Source organism: Periophthalmus magnuspinnatus, chromosome 24 (genome assembly GCF_009829125.3).
Source record: "Periophthalmus magnuspinnatus isolate fPerMag1 chromosome 24, fPerMag1.2.pri, whole genome shotgun sequence".
NCBI lineage: Eukaryota > Metazoa > Chordata > Actinopteri > Gobiiformes > Gobiidae > Periophthalmus > Periophthalmus magnuspinnatus.
In genome coordinates this window covers 16,134,874-16,154,768 of record NC_047149.1, presented here as the reverse complement: position 1 = coordinate 16,154,768, position 19,895 = coordinate 16,134,874, and the positions used below count along the sequence as shown (strand labels likewise).

Below are 19,895 nucleotides of genomic sequence, written 5' to 3'. Positions count from 1 at the left end.
GCCTTAATTGGCTGGTTTGAAAAGGAAAAAGAATAGCTGAATTAAACCAATGCATGGGTCATTTAAGAACAGCTTTTAAAAAGAGGTACAGAGAGTTTCATTTCATTCAACATTTCAGTGTTTTCCTTTAGAACTTTGTTCAGTTCTCTTTCCAGCAAAGGCATACTATGTAAATGAATCTTTAACCCTATTAGCCTGAATAAAACAAAACATGCAAACTTATTACAATGCTTTATCCTTTGTCTATTAGATTTATTTTTACCAGTGTCCTTGTTGCAGTGCTTTTATGACCTAGGGGACCTTGTCTGTTTGAGAATAGGAGTTATCATTCAACTCCTGTCTGCAGCCAGCATTATTGTAATGTCTTGGTGATAGTTTACACTAGTTAATTACTTTTTTAAAGATAGTAATTATAGCTTACTTTTGTATTATGCCATGCAACCTTGCCAAGTGTCTCAAAGTGCTACACTGTAGTTATTATTCATTCCCTCCACATCTGAAGGTGGTAAGCTACTTCTATGGCCACAGCTGCTCTGATGGAAGTGTGCTTGACAATCTGTGTCACTACTACACTGCCACACTATTGAGGCTTTGTAGGCCACACTACATAGCCTCATGACTTACTATATTAATACACTGGTGAAGTGGGCAAAGTGTCTTGCCGAAAGACACAACAACCTCCAGGATCAAACCATTGACATTTAATTGATGGGTGAATGCTCTGACCACAGCTACTGATATTGCAACAAAACGTTCTGAGAAAGTATTTTCAGTAAACCAGTTTATAAACATGCCTTCACTATAAAACAGGGCACAGCACAGTAAAAACACATTATGTGCAGCTGTTGGATGTAAAGGTCAGTGGAGTGGCCAAGAGGGGCGTGATATTAGCGCTCTCCAAACAGTCGCTATGTGCCTCCAGTGGCATCTAAATTACAGCTGGGGGCTTTATCAGTGCTAGACTGTTGCAAACAAATTAATTACTCTCCAGTATTGAAGGTGGAGAATGAAACAATAATAAAAGCAAAACTGATTACATTTTGCTGGCATTTAAGTTTAAATTAGGCCTAATGCTTATTTAAAGGCCGCTTGGGCATTTGGATTAAGTAAACAGACACAGAAAGAGTTGGGCTGTAGATGTGGGCAGACGTGTTTTCAGTTTCTTGTTTTCATTATTTTCGAGTTGCTGTGGAGGACCAAGGACTCTGAAAGTGCTCTTTTGTTGTAAATTGTCTGACCTCATGCTCTTGTTACACAATAAAATTCATTCTGATATTAACAACAAAAATATATAAAGTATTGGATGAGGGCCAGTTTTTGTTTTCATGTCAGTTTTAGCTGAGTCACTTATTTAAATGTTCTCCGTTGTCCTTTGCCCTTGGTTGGAAATGCACAGCGCTCTATTTTTGCGCGGCACATTCCCTCATCAATATTTCACTGCTCCGTCCTCTGCGGGCATCACGGCTGGGTTTATCTATGCTCCAGCACACGCACTGAAGGCCTGGCTGGCTGCCGTCCCACTGGGAACATATAAGTTGTGTCTGCAGCTATAAAGGAACTGCCATTGCCAGATGGTTGAAATGCAATCCTTTGGCTATTTGTTTTCAACCTGTGTTTAAAGTAAAAAGAAGCCACTCAGGTTTATTTTTTGTTTACTTTTGTTGTGGGTAGCATTAGTTAAAGCAAATAAGCACATGCATTGAATATGCTCTTATCTAGGAGCTGAGAGGTAAAAAACAGTAACTGTGAGGCAGTCTACATCCAGTGGTGAACTTTGTGATGACAGACAACTTTGACAGTCCACAATTTCACACAATATTCACAGTTTAGCTCCACTCCATCAAACCCTATTTGCTCGCTAACCACTCTGCCACTTTGCACTTTGCAGCACACTCTTTAAACTTGTATGCAAAATACCTTGACAATACTCGCAAGGCAGAGCTTTGTTGAATTTTGGAATTGAAAGATTTCATAAACTGGAAAATGGCAAGAAGATGTAAGATCGCTATAATACTGTTTACTACTTCAAGAAAGGTTCATATTGTGTGTGGTGATTTTAATGTTAACGTCTTGAATCACCAAACAAATGCAAAAACAAGGTATATATAGTAATAATCTATTTCCACTTATTATTAAACCAACGAGAATTACAAATGACACAGCTGCACTGATAGATAACATCTTCAGTCAGTACAGTCAAATTACAGCTGGACTACTTATTAATGACATAAGTGATCATTTACCCATATTTAGTGTCTTTCATCAGCTGCTCCAAAACATCAAAACTGCATGACAAAAAACTAAACATTATAAAATGACCAGACTCAGAACACCTGAAGCAATTGCTGCTTTAAAAGAAAACTTAAATGCACAGACATGGGATAAGGTTTATGCTTCTACAGATCTCGACATGGCTTTAGATGCATTTTTGTCTACTTTAACTACAGTCTGTGACGAGCATTGTCCCCTCAGATGTGTAATTAAACACAAAAACAGAGTAAATAGTCCTTGGATTACGAGTGGAATTGTAACTGCACGTAAAAAGAAAAATAAACTGTATATATTTTACCTACAACACAGAACTAAAGAAGCAGAATACACATACAAAACATATAAAAATAAGCTGCTAAACATAATTACACTAAATAAGAAGAATTATTACCAAACACTATTAGAACAACAAAGAAATAATATTCAAGGAACTCAGAAAATATTACAGTATAATTAAAGAAGGAAAGAAAAGACACACATTCCCAGAATATTTTATGAAGGATAAAAATGTTATTTTAAATGGCTCAAGTGAAATAGCAAATGCATTAAACAACTTCTTTATAAATGTTGGACCTACATTAGCAAATAAAATAACAGAATCAACAGAGTCACATGGATCAGCTGTAAAATATATACATCAAAATCCAAATTGATTCTTTATAAATGGTACAAATGAAAATAAAATTATTGGAATTGTTAATAAATTAAAAAAACAAAAGGTCAACTGATTGCTTTGATATTGATATGGATTTGATAAAGAACATCATTAACTGCATTGCCACACCGTTTACATTTATCTGCAATCTGCAATTTTAACTGGCACTTTTCCAAACAAACTGAAAATAGCCAATAGCCAAGTGGTGACAGACACCAGTTCACCAACTATAGACCTATATCTCTTCTGCCACAATTTTCCAAAATTTTTGAAAAACCCTTTGTGTCAAGATTGGATCATTTTATTGATAAGTACAATCTACTTAATGATAATCAATATGGCTTTAGACCAAAAAGGTCCACTTCAATGGCCATCATGGAGCTTGTGGAGAAGATATCTACAGCAAAAGGCAATAAAGAATACACTGTAGGTATATTTATAGATCTTAGCAAAGCTTTTGACACCATTGATCATACACTACTTAAAAAAAAAAAAAAAAAAAAAAAGGTTCCGCAGGGCTCTGTTTTAGGACCCAAATTATTTATCATGTACATAAATGATGTCTGTGAGGCAATGGACAACCTGAGCTGTATTTTGTTTGGGAAGACCAGCCTCTATTGCTTGGGGAAGAATCTACCAAATCTTATACATACAGTAGAAAATGATCTTAGCATAATAAAACAGTGGTTTGATATTAATAAACTTTCAATGAATCTAAATAAAACTAAATATATTATCTTTGGGAATAAAAAAATTGACTGCCCAACTAATGTTAAATTAAATGACATGGAAATTAAACAAGTTACTGCGACTAAATTCTTAGGTATTCATATTGATGAAAAACTTGAAAGTGCACATTACTGTTCTTCAAAGTTAGCTAAAATTGCTGCTATAATGAGTAAAATGTAAAATGAGTAAAATTTTGCTGAGTCAGGTTTCACTTAAATTATTGTACAATGGTCTATTTCTATCATATTTGAGTTATTGTGTAGAAATCTGGAGTAATACTTATAAATCTAACATAAAATCTATTTTTCTACTCCAAAAGAAGGTCACTAGAATAGTTAACCAAGCAGACTATCTAGCACCAACAAATCCTATTTTTGTTAAGTTTAAACTAGTAAAATTGTTTGATTTTGTTAATTTGAGCACAGCCGTAATGATGTACAAGGTATATAATCATAAGCTCCCCTCTTGTTTACAGATGTTATTCAACAGTTCTTTAACAGAGTTCTTTAACAGAGAGAGACTCAATATCATCTCAGACAAAAAAAATTAAGACTAGAACCAATAAAAAACATCATTGTATTTCTGTTCGAGGGGTTAGTGTGTGGAACAACCTTGATGATAAATTAAAAAGCTCCTACACAATAGAAGCATTTAAAAAGAGGTATAAAACATTACTTTTTGAAAATTACAGGACTCAGGAATGATTCATGTGAACTGTCATGGTTTGTAGTTTTTCTTTTGTTTACATATTTAGTCATATAACTGATGCTGCTTTTCCTTGAACTCTTGTGTGTTATTGTTAAAATGGGTTAGGCATTAGATGTATTTTTTTTCTTTACTTCAGCCTAAACCCCCCCCCCCCTATATATATATATATATATATATATATATATATATATATATATATATATATATATATATATATATATATATATATATATATATATATATATATATATATATATATATATATATATATATATATATATATATATATGTATATATATATATATATATATGTATATATATATATATATATATATATATATATATATATATATATATATATATATATATATATATATATATATATATATATGTATATATGTATATATATATATATATATATATATATATGTATATATATATATATATATATATATATATATATATATATATATATATAATGAAGTTTCTTTGAGAGGTTGAAGTGTACTTTGTTCTTGTGTGAATCATGTTTTATTATGACTTTGACAAGCTGCTATAAACACACACTTCTCAAAAAGCACAGCACAGATTTTACACCGTGCACCTTAAAAACATTCCATCACTGAACCTGTCCAGCCCCTGTCAACACAAAGGTCAAGGACAGGTCATTGAGGCCATTCTGTGTGTGAATATAGTGTCCCTATCATCACCCCTCAGTGAACTCAGATCTATATCCTCCACCCTGTGGAGTCTATTCCAGCCAGGCCATCAGGGCTTAATGACAGCACACAAATAGAAAGTGGGTGAGCCTGCACAGACCCCATGTGGTGAGGCGTAATAGTGGCGTGCGGTCTTGTCTCCGCAAACCTAATCGTTTAACTTCTGACCCATTCCTCAGCGGGTAGCGAAGTTTCACGCTACTACCCTCTTTGTGTCCATTTATGGGCTTCCTCCAAGGTCAAGAACAGGCCTAGGAAGAAACAGGCATTGTTTGACTAATAGCTTTGGTCTGGAACAGCCTCAGATTCTGCAGAAATGTAGAACAATATGCAAGGCTGTGTGTACCTGCCAGTCACTAGTATTTAGTCTCAGGTTTCTAAGTTTGTCTCAGGTTACAAATGAAAAATAGGATAGGATACTATAGACCTATGGATAGTTTATTTTATTGGCATTGGAGTTAGCTACTAGAGTACTTATTTTGCCTGACTTAAAACTATATAATTGAATGATGAGACCAGGCCATACAATTGATATTAAACTTTGTACAACTTGATGTAATCTAATTAGAAAGTTTTTATGTTGGAGGCTATAGCAAAAAGAGTACTGTGCTAAATCACTCTATTGATTCTTCTTATTCAGTTGCTGGAGTCCATTATGTGATTGAAAAGTTTAAATGCTTTCTTTTAGTCTTGAAATGTATCATTTTTGGATACTGGACAAATGCAGTAGAGAGCTCCCTGTAAAGTGAAGGAAGTGAAGTTTAAATCATCTTTTTATTTCACCATTGGGACATTCTTTTATTTGTAACAATGATTTCATTTTATTAGTAAACATAAGTGGTCAATCAGAAAGGTCTTTGTGGAATATCACGTAATGTTGGTTAGCTATTGCGTTAATATTGTGAGCCCAGGTACTTTGTTTTACATTAAAGATGCACCGTGTAACTTTTTTCTTTCTTTTCCTTTTGGAGGGTGTGCCACTAGCTTGTCTCTATGGAGATGATGTTGCTTTGACTGAAATATTCCACAGCATGGCATTAAACTTATCAATCTCCATGAAGGCAACCAGGAGATACCACCAAGGCAAGTTACAGGTTAGATCTGCGGAGAGGCAACCCTGCTCACTGCAATAATGCATGTTTTCTTTCAGCAATACAAACACAACTGTAACTGAAGATTTCCCAGAAAGACAAGTGTAACATGTCAAACAAGTCAAAGCAAAAAACATATAGAGACAAGCAGGTAGCATACCCCCCACCAGAAAAGTACATAGTGCACCTTTAAAGACGTGTGTTAAAAATGCAGATGACTTTTTCCCATGATAGCCCTAACATCGCAATATTGTATGCAAGTATTAAACCATTATGCAAAGTCCATGCCACTGTGACACTGTGATATGATCTATCTTATTGTGTATACATTATTTAGTAGTCTGAACACACACACATGCACACATATGCACACACACGCACATACATGCACACACACGCACGCACACCAGACTGGTTTTGAACATTGCACGGGGGACAGGGATGGCCAATTACATGGTCTTTTCATTATGCAGAGGGCTGTTTGTGTTTTTCATCACTATGTGGATAAAGGTGTGATTACAGGGACATTAGTAGTGTGCTGCTGGTATAAGGACACACACCATCAGAGGGCTGTATTTCATTCCCTTCTCTTTCTCTTCACAATTTTCTGCTCGGTTTCATGTTACATTAGCGTCTGATTATGTGTCTTTTTTCAGTCTGGTACATTTGGCTCATTTGGAGAAAAGATATGAATATTGAGAGCTGGGGTGGTATTAGCAGAAGGGGAGAAGGAATTCATATCCCTATATTTATACAAGTGAAATTAGTATGCAGTATGGTATTATATAACATTTTGCTCAAGATTATTTTTGGTAATTGCAACATAAGATTTTGAGCTGCCACCATTGTACCTTTTGTTGCTTCTTTTGTTGCAATATTGACAAAAATAAATATGTCATGTATATATTTAAAATGTTCCCGATGATGTCAATCTGATCATAAGCCTATTATAAAACTACTAAACAGGCTTGTGAGTGTATTGGTTAAATGGTGTATAAAATAAAATGAAAAATATTTATACATACCCAAATACTTCTACCCTGCTTCTAATAAAACATATCATAAACCTGATGGCTGTTACATCAACTAGCATTTTACCTACTACTACTACTACTACTACTGCTACTACTACTACTACTACTACTACTACTACTACTACTACTACTACTATTACTGTATCTACTGAATCGACTACTACCATAGGAGCTTCACTATCTCAACATTCTTTACTAGCTATTTCTACTTTTCTTACTTTTTTAAATATTATTGATGTTTACTATGGCCATATCTATAGTACCATGGTCTATCTATACTAGTCCTTGCTCCAGTGTCCTTGCCTATATAGGTTAAGAGCATAGAGAAAGAAAACTGGACTTTTCTGTTTAAAACTGAAAATTGATTTTTATTTTTCAGTTCCACATTCCTGAGTGCATTTCAAAAAACATATTAACTGTGCTATGTAATGATTGGTCTACTCCAAGGCCATGTTGTTTGTGATTACACATCTCTACGGCCTTGTATTGACAGCAAAAGCTCTTCTTTTCTTAGAGGAGGATCCTGTCTTTTCTTTCAAGCAATGTGTCGTATGGAGTTGCATCATGAGAAGTGAGGGAGCTGTGAAGCCCTTAAGAGCGTAGGGAGCCAGAAAGAGACAACTTACGAGTTTGACTATGTTCCCAGGAAGTGTATTCCATAATATACAAGACACATACATATAGTTTAGAAATGTATACAAGGTATTGCATTGCTGTTGTTGTTGTCTCAAACTCCCCTGACACAGAATCCACTGACCCTATCTGACCAAGCCTTCAGTTAAGTTGCAATAGGAAACCTTCTTTAAGCTTTTCTATTATGATTTTGTGCTTAAATTGCGTCTCAGAGATAAATTAAGTTATTGATTTATTCATGAATTCACTATGATTTATCATGAATACCATATGAAACTGTCAATCAACCTCTCAAATTTACTCCATTGCACACTTAAGCATATTGCTTACTGTTATTGTTTTAAGTTTCAAACTGCTTCATTTTTCGATGTGCCATGAGGTGCTGTCCAAACCACTAGCAGAGGGCCTGCTAGTGTTTTGGATAGGCTAAAGTCGATGCTTTGCCACATTTTTTTCAGTTAAAAATAAAGGAAACCATTTCACACACAAGGTCTTTATGTTCAAACAACCTTAGATTCATCATATGTTCTATAACGCTCTTCACCGACTGCTCCCTGAGTGACGTCTATTGACATGTGTAAATTCAATATAGCAAAGGACATGCACATTAACCAAACAGATATGAGTATTTAAAGCAGTTGCTGGGAGGCATGTGCACAGAGGAAGACCTCAGTGTCAGATTGAAGCGTCTGTGTTCTGGTGGTGCGATGGTGGGCGAGAATAGCAGCCTGGCCTGGGTCACAGGGAGGTGAGTGTGGCGCTGAAGAGAACTGGAGCAGACAGGTTTTGATGGAAAGCGCTGAAATGTATGTGTGAAGGCCGCAGTACATCAGGGAGGAGAGCATTCAAGCCTTTTTCATTTCAGTGTGAGATTCAAGGCTGTTACCAAGATGTGTGGTGAAAAGGGCCACAACCTCCCAATATTTAGTTTTGTTTCAAATTTCCTCTCCAAGACACAAAGAAATTTTCATTTTATAAACGCTGTTTGTATAATTGTCATGAGGTTAGTGCTACAAACTGATAAGAAATAAATAGCTTTTTTTGACAATAAGCCTGCCACTTCATAATTAATACATAGTATGATCAAAGACTTAATGGACAAATTTTGTATTAGTAAATTAAGAAATTAGGGTATTAATTAAGTCAAGAATCATTCTTAACAAACTATATGGTAATTATGAATTAAGTCTTTGTTCATGCTTTATTAAGGATATTATTAATGCAGTTATTGTTAAAGAACACATGCAAAATATTCTGTCTTTTAACCGTATTAGAAAATTGTTCCCTCAGTAAAAACATACCTGAAGTTGTATTTCATATCATTCATGCTGGTTTAATTAAATCTTCTGTGAAAAGTTTTTTGCTTGGTTTGAAATTTCCCAGGATTGTGATGTCAGAGGTAGCGACCCTGAAAAGTTTTTACATCCATAAATCATCGCCAGACTAGTTGTAAACATTTCGGCCATCAAATTGTATTCACTGCGACTTTGTGCTTACATCAACGTGTCCAGGAATGTTCCTCTTTACTTACTTGGTTTTCAATATGGCAATTCCAACTGCTACCAATAGATGGCGAATTGCACCAGAATATGAGGAGCACTGAAATTCTGAAATAATGTTTTTTTGTTTTTTTTTGTTTGTTTTTTTGTAAATTAGACATTATTTTAAGTTCTAAATCACAAAATGCACAAACAAAGGTACATAAGACCACATTTAAAGGCAAACAACAATACAAACTATAAGAATATTTATTCAACTAGACTTGCAAATTGGGAGCTTGTCTGTGTGATTCATTGTTCCTATTCATATTTTCAAACATGGAAGTAGGCTACTTGTCATTCATGTTGGCTTACAGAGTCAGCCCAAGGCCAATACAATGTTGACGTAGACAGATGAGTGAGAACAGTGTTTTTGAGGCATATATAAGGCAAGATTTACTCCAGGCTAAGGTCAATTTGAGCTCTGTTTTAAACCAGTTTTAGGGTTCGACTAGCCCTAGGTACATGAGAATCCAAATATGCAACTATTTGATACTTGGTGTGAAAAGTATGACCTATTCCCTCCACATTAGCGTGTGTTAAAGCACATTAATAAACAATAGTCTGTTCTGTGATCCATGTCTATGTACTAACAGCAGAGATGCTCCCTGATACACATGAGCAGCTCTGATAATGTTCATTACAGGTGTTTATTTCCTCCACTTGTTCCATTTATAATTTACAAGAGAGAGAAAGAGAAGACTGTCTTTGACTTCAACTGATAACTTGTAGCCGCATTATCTGTTGCACTAGCACTGACACGCTAACAAATCAAGTGTAAACATGCTAAACGGCTAACAATATGGTTATCTTTGCAGTGCTCATCCCCTTAACAGCTCAGGCAGACCGCACACTGACAGTCAAATGACCACATGCTTGTTTTATTGCCACGGTAGCATGGAAAAGAAGGGAGCCAGATTACGGAAAAATTTATGAGTTTGAAAGAGAGGGAAAATAAAGCCGATTCACACAGAGCATTATTCAGAACCTCTAAAAGATGTAGGAGAAATCTGAGAGAAAGAGTAGCATTATTAAAAGTACTCAAGAGTATAACATGGCTAAATGTTAAGAGAATGGCATTTAGTGGCTGGTGCTTGACTTCATATAGTGGCATTTACAGTAACCTTTCATGGTGACTTTTTAAGAAGGGTTAAAACTACGGCAATGGAGAGATGAGGCGGTCTAGGGTTCGAGCCATTAATCAAAGTGCGATTGCAGAGGGCCACAGCCGCTGGGCGATTGCTCTTGTTGCTCGTTATGGAGTGAAGGGGAAGACGCACACACATACACACAAATACACACACCCACACACAAACGCACACAGAGGCCAGGCAGTGGACAGACAGGTGAAATATAGGCGCTTTAGCCAGTCAACCTCCGCTCCAGCCCGTGTGACGGAGAGCACTGGAGCTGCAAACATTGGAGATCGCTGGTGTTTTCCAGCAAATAGCCTGAAAATATGGCTTTCACTCGGGCAGAGGGGAAAACTGACTCAGTAGTCCTCAGAGTGGTGCCCAAGTATATGTTTAACCCTTCAAAATACTTAATCAAAGGCTATACTAAACTTAACAATGCCTTTTTCACTACTACTAATGTTTACTACTTTACTATTTCTAGATATCCAATTCATAAAATGTACAGATAAATAGGCCTCAAGATTTACTTTCACTCTAGAAAATGTTGGAGGACAATCTTAAACTCTGAATGCTTATAAATTACTTTGCATTATTTGGATTATTTGGTGCCACTTTATAACTGCAAATGAGCAAAGACTTAATCCATAATTTACAGATAGTTTTATAGTAGTAGTAGTTTAGGCTTAGTTATTATGTACTTAGGGAGTTCGGAGTTGGAGCTGGGGTATTAAATAAGAACTAAGCCTCAAGCATTCTGGATAAACTAGTATTTATATTTGTTCATTATTTTTCTACCCTGCATGAGTGAACAACATGGCAAAACACCAAAGGTTGTGCTGTAACTACAAATGTGTACTTTGCTCTTACATACATGTTTATATAAAAGGATGTAAATGACTTGCTTTACACACAGTCCAGTCTGATTAAATAAAAAATGCATTATATGGAAAGATTTGACAGCAACTTTGATACTTTTTTAGACAATACAGTGTCATTTACAACACAAAGAATGCTAGTTTCTCTAATAGTACCATGTGGCCTTCAGCTTCTTTTTTCTAAAATGTAGGCAGCTCTATAGGCAACTCCATTTTAGGGTGGATCAAAGGCAGAAGACAAATTCCCTATGAAAATGATATTACACACCATAAAAAAGTGAAAGTAGATCAACAACATGCGATATACAAGTGTAGGAAAGGCTAGCGTTTGTGTAGATTTAGAACTTCTTTATAGAGTCATTTTATAGCAGCAGTTCAATATTTAGAAGGTGATCAAAAAGTTTTGGTATAAATCCAACCATCTCTTTAGTGATTCCGATTAAACCTTTATATTTTTCCACTGTTATTCTTTTTGAGTCTCAGTCCCTCTACATTTGAAGTTGACATTTAGCACAGTGTGTATTTTATGCGTGTGCGTTTGTGTGAGTGTGTTCCTGGGCTGAGCAGCTGCAGTGGAGAACAGGTCCTGAGGCAATGCAGAGGCGAAACTCACTGAAGACTACTCAAATGTTACACCACTGTCCCCACATTGGAGAAATACATGATGTGATCTGTACCCAACAACACTTCTGACTTTATCTTTAAAAATGTGTCTGATATCTCTGACCTTTAGATGTTTACCAAGACAAAGAACTTACAAAAGCTGTTGTCTTATTGATTATAGCAAGAACGCAGCTACAAACATAAAAAACAAAAAACACTATATTGTATTGTCAAGTTCTTTCTGTTCTTATTTTTTATATAACGCTTTTGCACCTTCACTCAAAGTTTTTATATCAAGGAACGACTCGCCCATCCACGCACACATACTGTACGTACACCAGGGTAAGCAAACACTGTTGTATGTTTTTAACCGCCAGCCTTCGGATCAGTGGACAAACACTCTACCAGTGGAACTACTGTCGCCCTTATATAAAATATTCAGACTAGTTTAAAAAGTGGGCGTGTCTTATCAACGGTCAGCAGGTGCAGGGAAGTCATTTGCATGTCAGTTGGTTCGTCTGTTGCAACGACCTTTCTATTGTTCTTGGTTGTATAGTGGTCTATTGTGCAAAACATAATGTCCACCTTTAATTTCCAATTGAACTTTGAGATAAATAGCCCTCAAGATTTACAGGGTGTCTCTTTACAATTTTAACATTTAATTACAAAAGCAATTGATAAGATATATTAATCAGATTTGTTCTATTGTACACAGTGGTGGTAAAAGTTTTTAATCACATTGCATTTTTGTATTTCAGGCATCCTGTTGATTAAAGAGGAATCCTTTTGAATTAACCTCTAAAAAATGGCTACTCGTCAAGAGAAGGCGCAATGTGTATCATGGGTTCTACGGGGTTATGTTAAATATATCATGAATCAAACAAAGATATGAGACATTACTGAACTAAAGCAATTAAAATAAAAATAAAAATAACAGATGGAATTGCAACCACTGATGAGGTTATGCTACAGCGAACATAGCAAGAAATCGAGTACCGTCTTGATGTGCTTCATGCGACTAATGGTGCCCATATAGAAGTGTATTAAATGAGGTAAAAAATAAAAATAAAAATAAATAATAATTCAAAACCACTGAGTACAATAGCACAAGTCTGATTAAGATATCTTATCAAATGCCTTTGTAATAAATGTTTTTAATTGTTAAGAGACTTTATGGACACCCTGTACTTTCCTTCTAGAATATGCAGGAGGACAATCTTAAAATCACAATATTTAGAAATTACTCACTATTTTAGAACATTTTAAATTATTAGTAGTTTGCATTATTTGGTGCCACTTTATAACTGCACATGAACAAAGACTTAATCCATAATTTACAGATAGTTTAGTAGTAGTAATATAGACTTAGTAATTACATACTTAGCGGCTTCAAACTTGGGGCCAAGGTATTAAATAAGTACTAAGCTTGAATCATTCTTGATAAACTAGTATTTATATTTGTTCATTATTTTTCTGCCTTGCATGAGTGAACAACATGGCAAAACACCACAAGGTTGTGCGGTAACTACAACTGTGTACTTTGTTCTTACATATGTATGTTTATATAAAAGGATGTAAATGTCTTGCTTTACACACAGTCCAGTCCAATTAAATGAAGAACGCATTCTAACAGCCAGCACCTATTTGCTTTGTAATTATTCCTCCATCAGGCTCTAGACTTAGATGGTTAAAGGCTGCGATTAAGTGACCATGTAATTGCAATGTATAATGTGTGTGCAGTATAAGCACATCTAAATGTCAGGCTGCACATTCAAAGACAGCGGGAGGTTCAAGCCAAAAACCCTAAACCAGCATCATGTAAACTGCTTCTCTTTCATTCAGATCAGCAGCTGTAGAACCATTGTAGTGGGACAAAAGGAGGACTATACTAAAATACCAGAAACAAGACTTCCACTGGGAGCTAGGGCCAGTGTCAAGATTAGACCCCCCTCCTCCTCAGAGACGCTCTTAAAGGCACAATACTGACAGGATATTCTCTGCCTCCTCCCCACAACATCCCCTGTGAGACCACTGATTTAGCTGGCAGCATGCTAGCCCTTCGCATTATGAACAAAAAAACAAGGAACAAGCTCCAAAGTGGATTGAACACAGCCTTCACCACCGCACAAAGAGGCAATCTCCAGGGAACGAGAACCAGATTGGATTGTCATGTGTCTTACGTGACGAGATGTTTGGGCTAACAACCTGCACATATGTCGGCTATAGGCACTGATTTCAAATGTATAGGCTACTCTGTCTCAATCAAATACAATGCCATGTTTTTGGTTGTTTGGAGGTTGGCTATAGCTAGGCCAGGTTGGGACTGGTTAGTACTTGGACAGGAGACCATTAGCAATACCAGGTACCACAGTGGGGCAGCATTGGCTCTAATAGAAACTGTCATTGTATCCTTAGATGAGACAGTTTACCCACAATGTCCACAACACCGGGTGCATTATTTTAACATACTTTACAAAAGAACTGCTGAAATGTCCCTCTCTCCTTCTTGTTTAAGGTCAGTGTTTTGTTGGCAGTGTCCCTGAAAAATAAATACGTTCCAAATTCACTTAGAATCCACTTTGCATCACACATTGCTGAATATAGGAGAATACTTATAATGATAATGACCATAGTTAATTATTACCACGCAAACTGACTATATGCAATCCAAGAACCTGTTTCCGTAGGTTTCGGAGTGATGGCAAACGTCTGTCTTTGGAATGGTCAAAAGTCCTCAAAATGGCACCCACAACAGAAAACTAAAATCCATGAATAACAAGACTACTTAACCTTAAGCGTAATCTTATGAGTCACTTTTAGCACCACCAACACATGACATGACATAGACCACACTCAATATTAATGGCCGGTTCAACTTATACAGCCGTCAACCCCCACTTTGAATCCCCGCTTTACATCCTATCGGCAAACAGCAGGGACGTCCACCCGCTCTAACAACGTAACCACATCGCTCTGGTCCTGATGTGCGGCCTATTAGTTAGTCATACAGCACAAATGTGGCAAGAACAGCGGCTGCCCCACTACCCTGGATTTGGAGAGCTCGCCTGGGATGCCTGACGCACACATGAGCAGACGCACTCAATTGCCCACCTGGGGCCATAACACAAGGTAGCTCATACGGCACTGCAATGGTGGAATATTCATCACATTTAGGCAAGGCGTGGGTAGAACAATAGAGAGGTTTGGAGAATAGGTTTACAAGCATTTACTGTGGGGAGAATTGTTGCAAATTGATTAGAATTCTGTCAGGCAGTTACATATTAGAAGTTGCCTGCAAAACAGATTTGAATGGGACAACTTTAAATAAAAACGAAGTTGTGTTATACGTCAGTAACTGTGATGGCATCTGGACTTGCATTGTAAATAAGAAAAATAAAGGTTAAGTAAATAGTTGTAAGTTGCATCCTATAGTAGAATCGTCATCAATATTTCAAATTGGCTCTGGATTAGGCTGCTTAGACAAGTGCTGTTGCTGTATTCTTAAGCAAGACACCGGTCAGAGGGGCTGATGGTGCAGATTGCTTCCGCTTCCATCAGTCTAATCCAGGGCAGCTGTGGCTACATACTTAATTTATGACCATCACCATGTAATAATGCATTGTAAGTGCTTTGAGCATTTTGAAACGGCACTATATTATTATTATTATTAGCTTGGGAGGATAGACAAATCACCTTCCTTCTTTCTGAATATTAATTTGACATATATTTTGCACTTGGTGTGTCTGTGGCTATAAGGTTATTATCGGGATGGATAACTTGTGGGACCAGATTATGAATTATACAACATGCATTTGATTTGCCATGAATCTTACTTTTCCATACGGGGCAGCCTCAAATTAACAAATTTCACAAAAGACGCTATAACAGTGGTGGCAAGGATGTAGATGATCAAAAACCTTTGGGGTAGTCTGATTCCATTACTACATCTCTGTATTTTTGACAATGCATTTTTTAAGCCCACACAAAATCTCCGAAAGGAATATTTTTGCTTCTACCAAATCCTCTCTGGAACATGTTTACAAGAGCTTATTAGACTATATTTTAATGTCTGAGGATTCCTGGCACAATAGACACTGTGAGTTAGAGCTGACTGTGGCAATAACATCATAAAGTGTGCATCACAAAGGAGCCAGACCCACACATGCTGCTGCTAGCTGCATCTGCTCTAGCTCTGAGGCTCAGTGAGACAAAAACACCATTTCTTTGTGTGTCTCTCCTCTGGCTGCACCGTCTTTTTTAGGAAAACATTAGGAGTCCAAACATGAGGCCGATCTGGCCATGAAGACAGCAGCACCAAAACAATGAAAGGCTAATAGACCCTGTGTTAGCAAGCGCCACGGGATAAACGCTCCTAATTTAATCACAGCTAAATGATGTCGGCCAAAATATTATGCAAATGGGAGACTATTAGGACAAAAAGGTGCTAATGCTAAATGCTAATTCAATCCATTAACAGGCGTGTTGTCTTTACACCTCAAGAATGCATATTTCAAGGATTGTATATTTACTTTGTAATGATACAATAACATTAACCTGATCTTACATATCTTTTAAAGGTGCACTGTCTGGTGAAGAGTACACCACCTACTTATCTCCATGGAAATCTTATGGTTTTCCTGAAATGTTTCACAGATTTCCTTTAAATGTATCTCTTTTCCTGGAAACATGCAGGTTAGCACCAAGTTACATGAGAGACTAGACTTGCTCAGATAACAATGCATGTTTTCACACAGAAACATTCAAGCAAAGCAACAACATCTCTATGGAGACAAGCACATGACATACCTGTTATCTGAAAAGCTGAGCAGCTTTTAGTTATATGATATGTTTAAGCCACAATGCACCTATATCTTTTGAATCTACTTAAATATAAAGATCCATGAAGAAACATAATCATCTGTTTCTTTTCTGAACCCTGGTTGCTGGAATTATACTGCAATTACACAGAATCCTGGACCAGTACTCACTACTTTGGCTGTTCATTCCTGAAATAGACCCAACAAACTGCTGTTCTTTCTTGAAATAGGCCCAACAAACCACTTCTAATAAACTGAACTGATGAAAATGCGCATGCCCCATCTTCAATGACAGACATAACAGTGCCTAATAATCAGATAATATGTAACTTTGACCAATATTCATTTACTATGTGGCCATCTTCTACATACAAACATACTCTACTTAATCAATAATTCACCATCCACAGTCATCACAGCAAGAGAAAGCCGCACACCTCACCTCCACAATGCTCCTGCTCTATGCTTATGCAGTACACCACATGCATAGATCCCAAACTGCAGCCAAGAAAATGTCTCTTGCAAGTCCCACTGAAACGTATCACAACTAAAAATACCACAAAGGCCTATGGAATACCAGAGATACCAATCAATGTGCATAAGGAAAGATGTGTTTAGCCTATGCATCTGAATGAGCCAATCCCACACAAATGCCTGCAGCCAGATACTCCATATTTTTATTGACTTGATAGCACACTATAGCGCACAGATCACATATAGATTTTTCATAAAGTCTTTATGGCACAGATGCAGATGGCCGTTTTCACCGTGTTCCAATACAGCCGAGATATATGAGGACTATTTGGCTTAAGGCAGGTCAGGAGGCACTGGAACATCAATAATTCATATGTGTGCGCGCGTGTGAAAGTGAAAGATCTTGTGCTGGTGTCTTCCATCTGCTGAGAGCTTAAACAACACCTGCTGGAGCCAAGCATTTCATTTTCATATTTCAACCTCTGTTTATTTCCAAACCAGAAAAATCCACTAAACTCAAATACAAAAATAAGAGACTCAAATTGAAATCAAGATGAATACACTTTACACATACATCCAGTGCTGTGGGGCAGGATGACAGACAGACAGCATCATGACATGACAACACTCTTGATATGGCAGAAACGGTTAGAACAAGCCATATGGTTTGTTTATAGGCATCATAGAGGTCCGCTGGGATGGTTCAGTGGCTTTTGTGTGTGGCTCAGTCCCGGGCTTAAAGCTAACAGTAAAAAAATAGACTTTCCCAGATCCTATCTCTCGTGTGCTCTCACCGTGCGTGCCGCAGTGACAGCACACTCAAAGCAGAATCCATGATAATGATCCCATCAGTGGAAACAAAAGGCTGCCTGTAGTTGTATGTGGCTCGGTTATGTTTATGGCAACAATAGAAAGAGTGTGTCCCACGCTGCACGATTCAGAAGGGGCGTTGTCTGCTTCAGCTTTTTTGGAATTCCACTGTGCGTCTTTGCGTCCAGACGCATGGCACAGGATCGAGGCGCAGTCAAAACCAACAGGTCCCTATTTGTGTGGAGCTAATAGGGCTGTGCGGGGGAGATAGAGGGCGATATCAAAGGGAATCCCTGATCATTCCTTGCCCCCGTTAACCAAAGACAGCTCTTTGAGAATCCCACAGGCGTCCACTCGCCTCCTCTCGCGGATCATGTCCTCGAGGCTGCGGAACACGAGCGTGTGCACGCCGCTGCCGGACAGGTGCACTTTGAGGAAATACTGGTGCTCCGCGGAGTGCGCCTCTCCCCCCGCTTTAAACTCGCGTTTACCGAAGCGGCACCACGCGGCAAAACTTTCCGAGTTGGTCCAGCATATGTCCTCAGTGCTGAGTCCAACGTGACCGACCGCGTTCTGCATGACCAAATCAGCGGGAAGCGGCCGATAACGGTACCGGTTGTTCACTATCCTCCCGTGGCGCCCGTTGCTGAGCTCAAGCAGACTATCTTTACGGATCTCCCCCTTGTGCAGGTGGATAACCCGGTCATCCTGCTCGTAGATGACCCAATGCGGCGCCTGAGCCGTGCCCACCAGCTCCAGCAGGTCTCCAGGTTTGCACATAGTCAGCAAACTTTTCACCGTGTACACGTTCAAGTCCTCGTGTTCGTGCAGTTTGGAGAAGATGCATTCCTGGCAGCAGAACGCGGAATATTCCACCTCGCTGACCGTGAAGGGGCCTCTGTCCTCTTCGTCTCCGTCCTCTTGTTCTTTGAAGCCGCAGTCGGACGGTGTGCGCTCCTCCACCTCCTCCTCTTCATCAGAGAAGAAATAGGCGACGCCGACCCGAAGCTCGTCCTTCTCCAGGCCGGACGGATCCCCCGTGGGCAGCTCGCTGTAGTTGAGGTGGGTGATCCTGTCCAGTTGGTTTCCCATCAATGACCCCGCAAGGCAGAGACATGGACTGCGCTGTCTGCAAAATACGCACCGGAGAAAACAACAATGTCAAAAAACTCTGGCACAAGACTAAAGTACCAGAGCTAAAGTAGTGTGTAGCAAGTTGGACTGAAACTCCCTCTTTTACAGCCAACTCAGTTAATCATTTATCCAGTTAAAAGTACACAGACCAAGTTTCCACTCTAAGATATCTCGGAGTTAAAGTTGTACCTGTGGCTAACTCCTAAACATCCGTGTGGTCCATGAGAACAGCGGGAAGTCCACTCCCCCTGTCCGGTTCCCAAACAAGCCCCTTTAGGATCAGTCTCGCACTTTGGCACCGCTTCTCCGCCTCTACACTACTTGTCTCTGCACAAGCTCCCCTTTTTAAGCACCACGGAGAGCTCCGCCTTTGCGCGCTGCCATTGGTCCGCGCTTAGGATTCCAGCACCGCCAAATCCAATGGAAATCTCTTCGGTTTGTGTCTTGGTAAGAGTATTAGCCAATTATAGCCAGGCGGTTTGGCCAGCAGCGATAGGCGGCTGTTACTGTGGCATGGTGTTTGTTGTTAGAGCGCTGGAAGACTGTACACGAGCGTAAGTCGATGCAGCGAGGAGGGAGCGGTGATAACACGCTGTATATCTCACAGTAGCAGACAAGAAAGGCTTAGGCTAGGGCTATATTGCATTTTAATGTGACTCTACGACTGT

General features: G+C 38.2%; 1 protein-coding gene across 1 annotated transcript; it reads right to left on the bottom strand.

Moving 5' to 3' along the window:
* Positions 1-17,743: 17,743 nt before the first annotated feature.
* On the bottom strand, positions 17,744-19,540 carry lratd1 (LRAT domain containing 1). The gene is made up of 2 exons (XM_033990789.2): positions 19,417-19,540; positions 17,744-19,222 (listed from the first exon to the last, which is right to left on the bottom strand). The coding sequence occupies exon 2, from the start codon at positions 19,183-19,185 to the stop codon at positions 18,391-18,393; it is 795 nt and encodes a 264-aa protein (XP_033846680.1). The 5' UTR covers positions 19,186-19,222; positions 19,417-19,540; the 3' UTR covers positions 17,744-18,390.
* Between the last annotated feature and the right edge of the window lie 355 nt (positions 19,541-19,895).

What these genes read in the sequence shown, in the direction of transcription:
- lratd1 (XM_033990789.2), bottom strand. Translation starts at nt 19,185, where the DNA reads ATGGGAAACCAACTGGACAGGATCACCCACCTCAACTACAGCGAGCTG.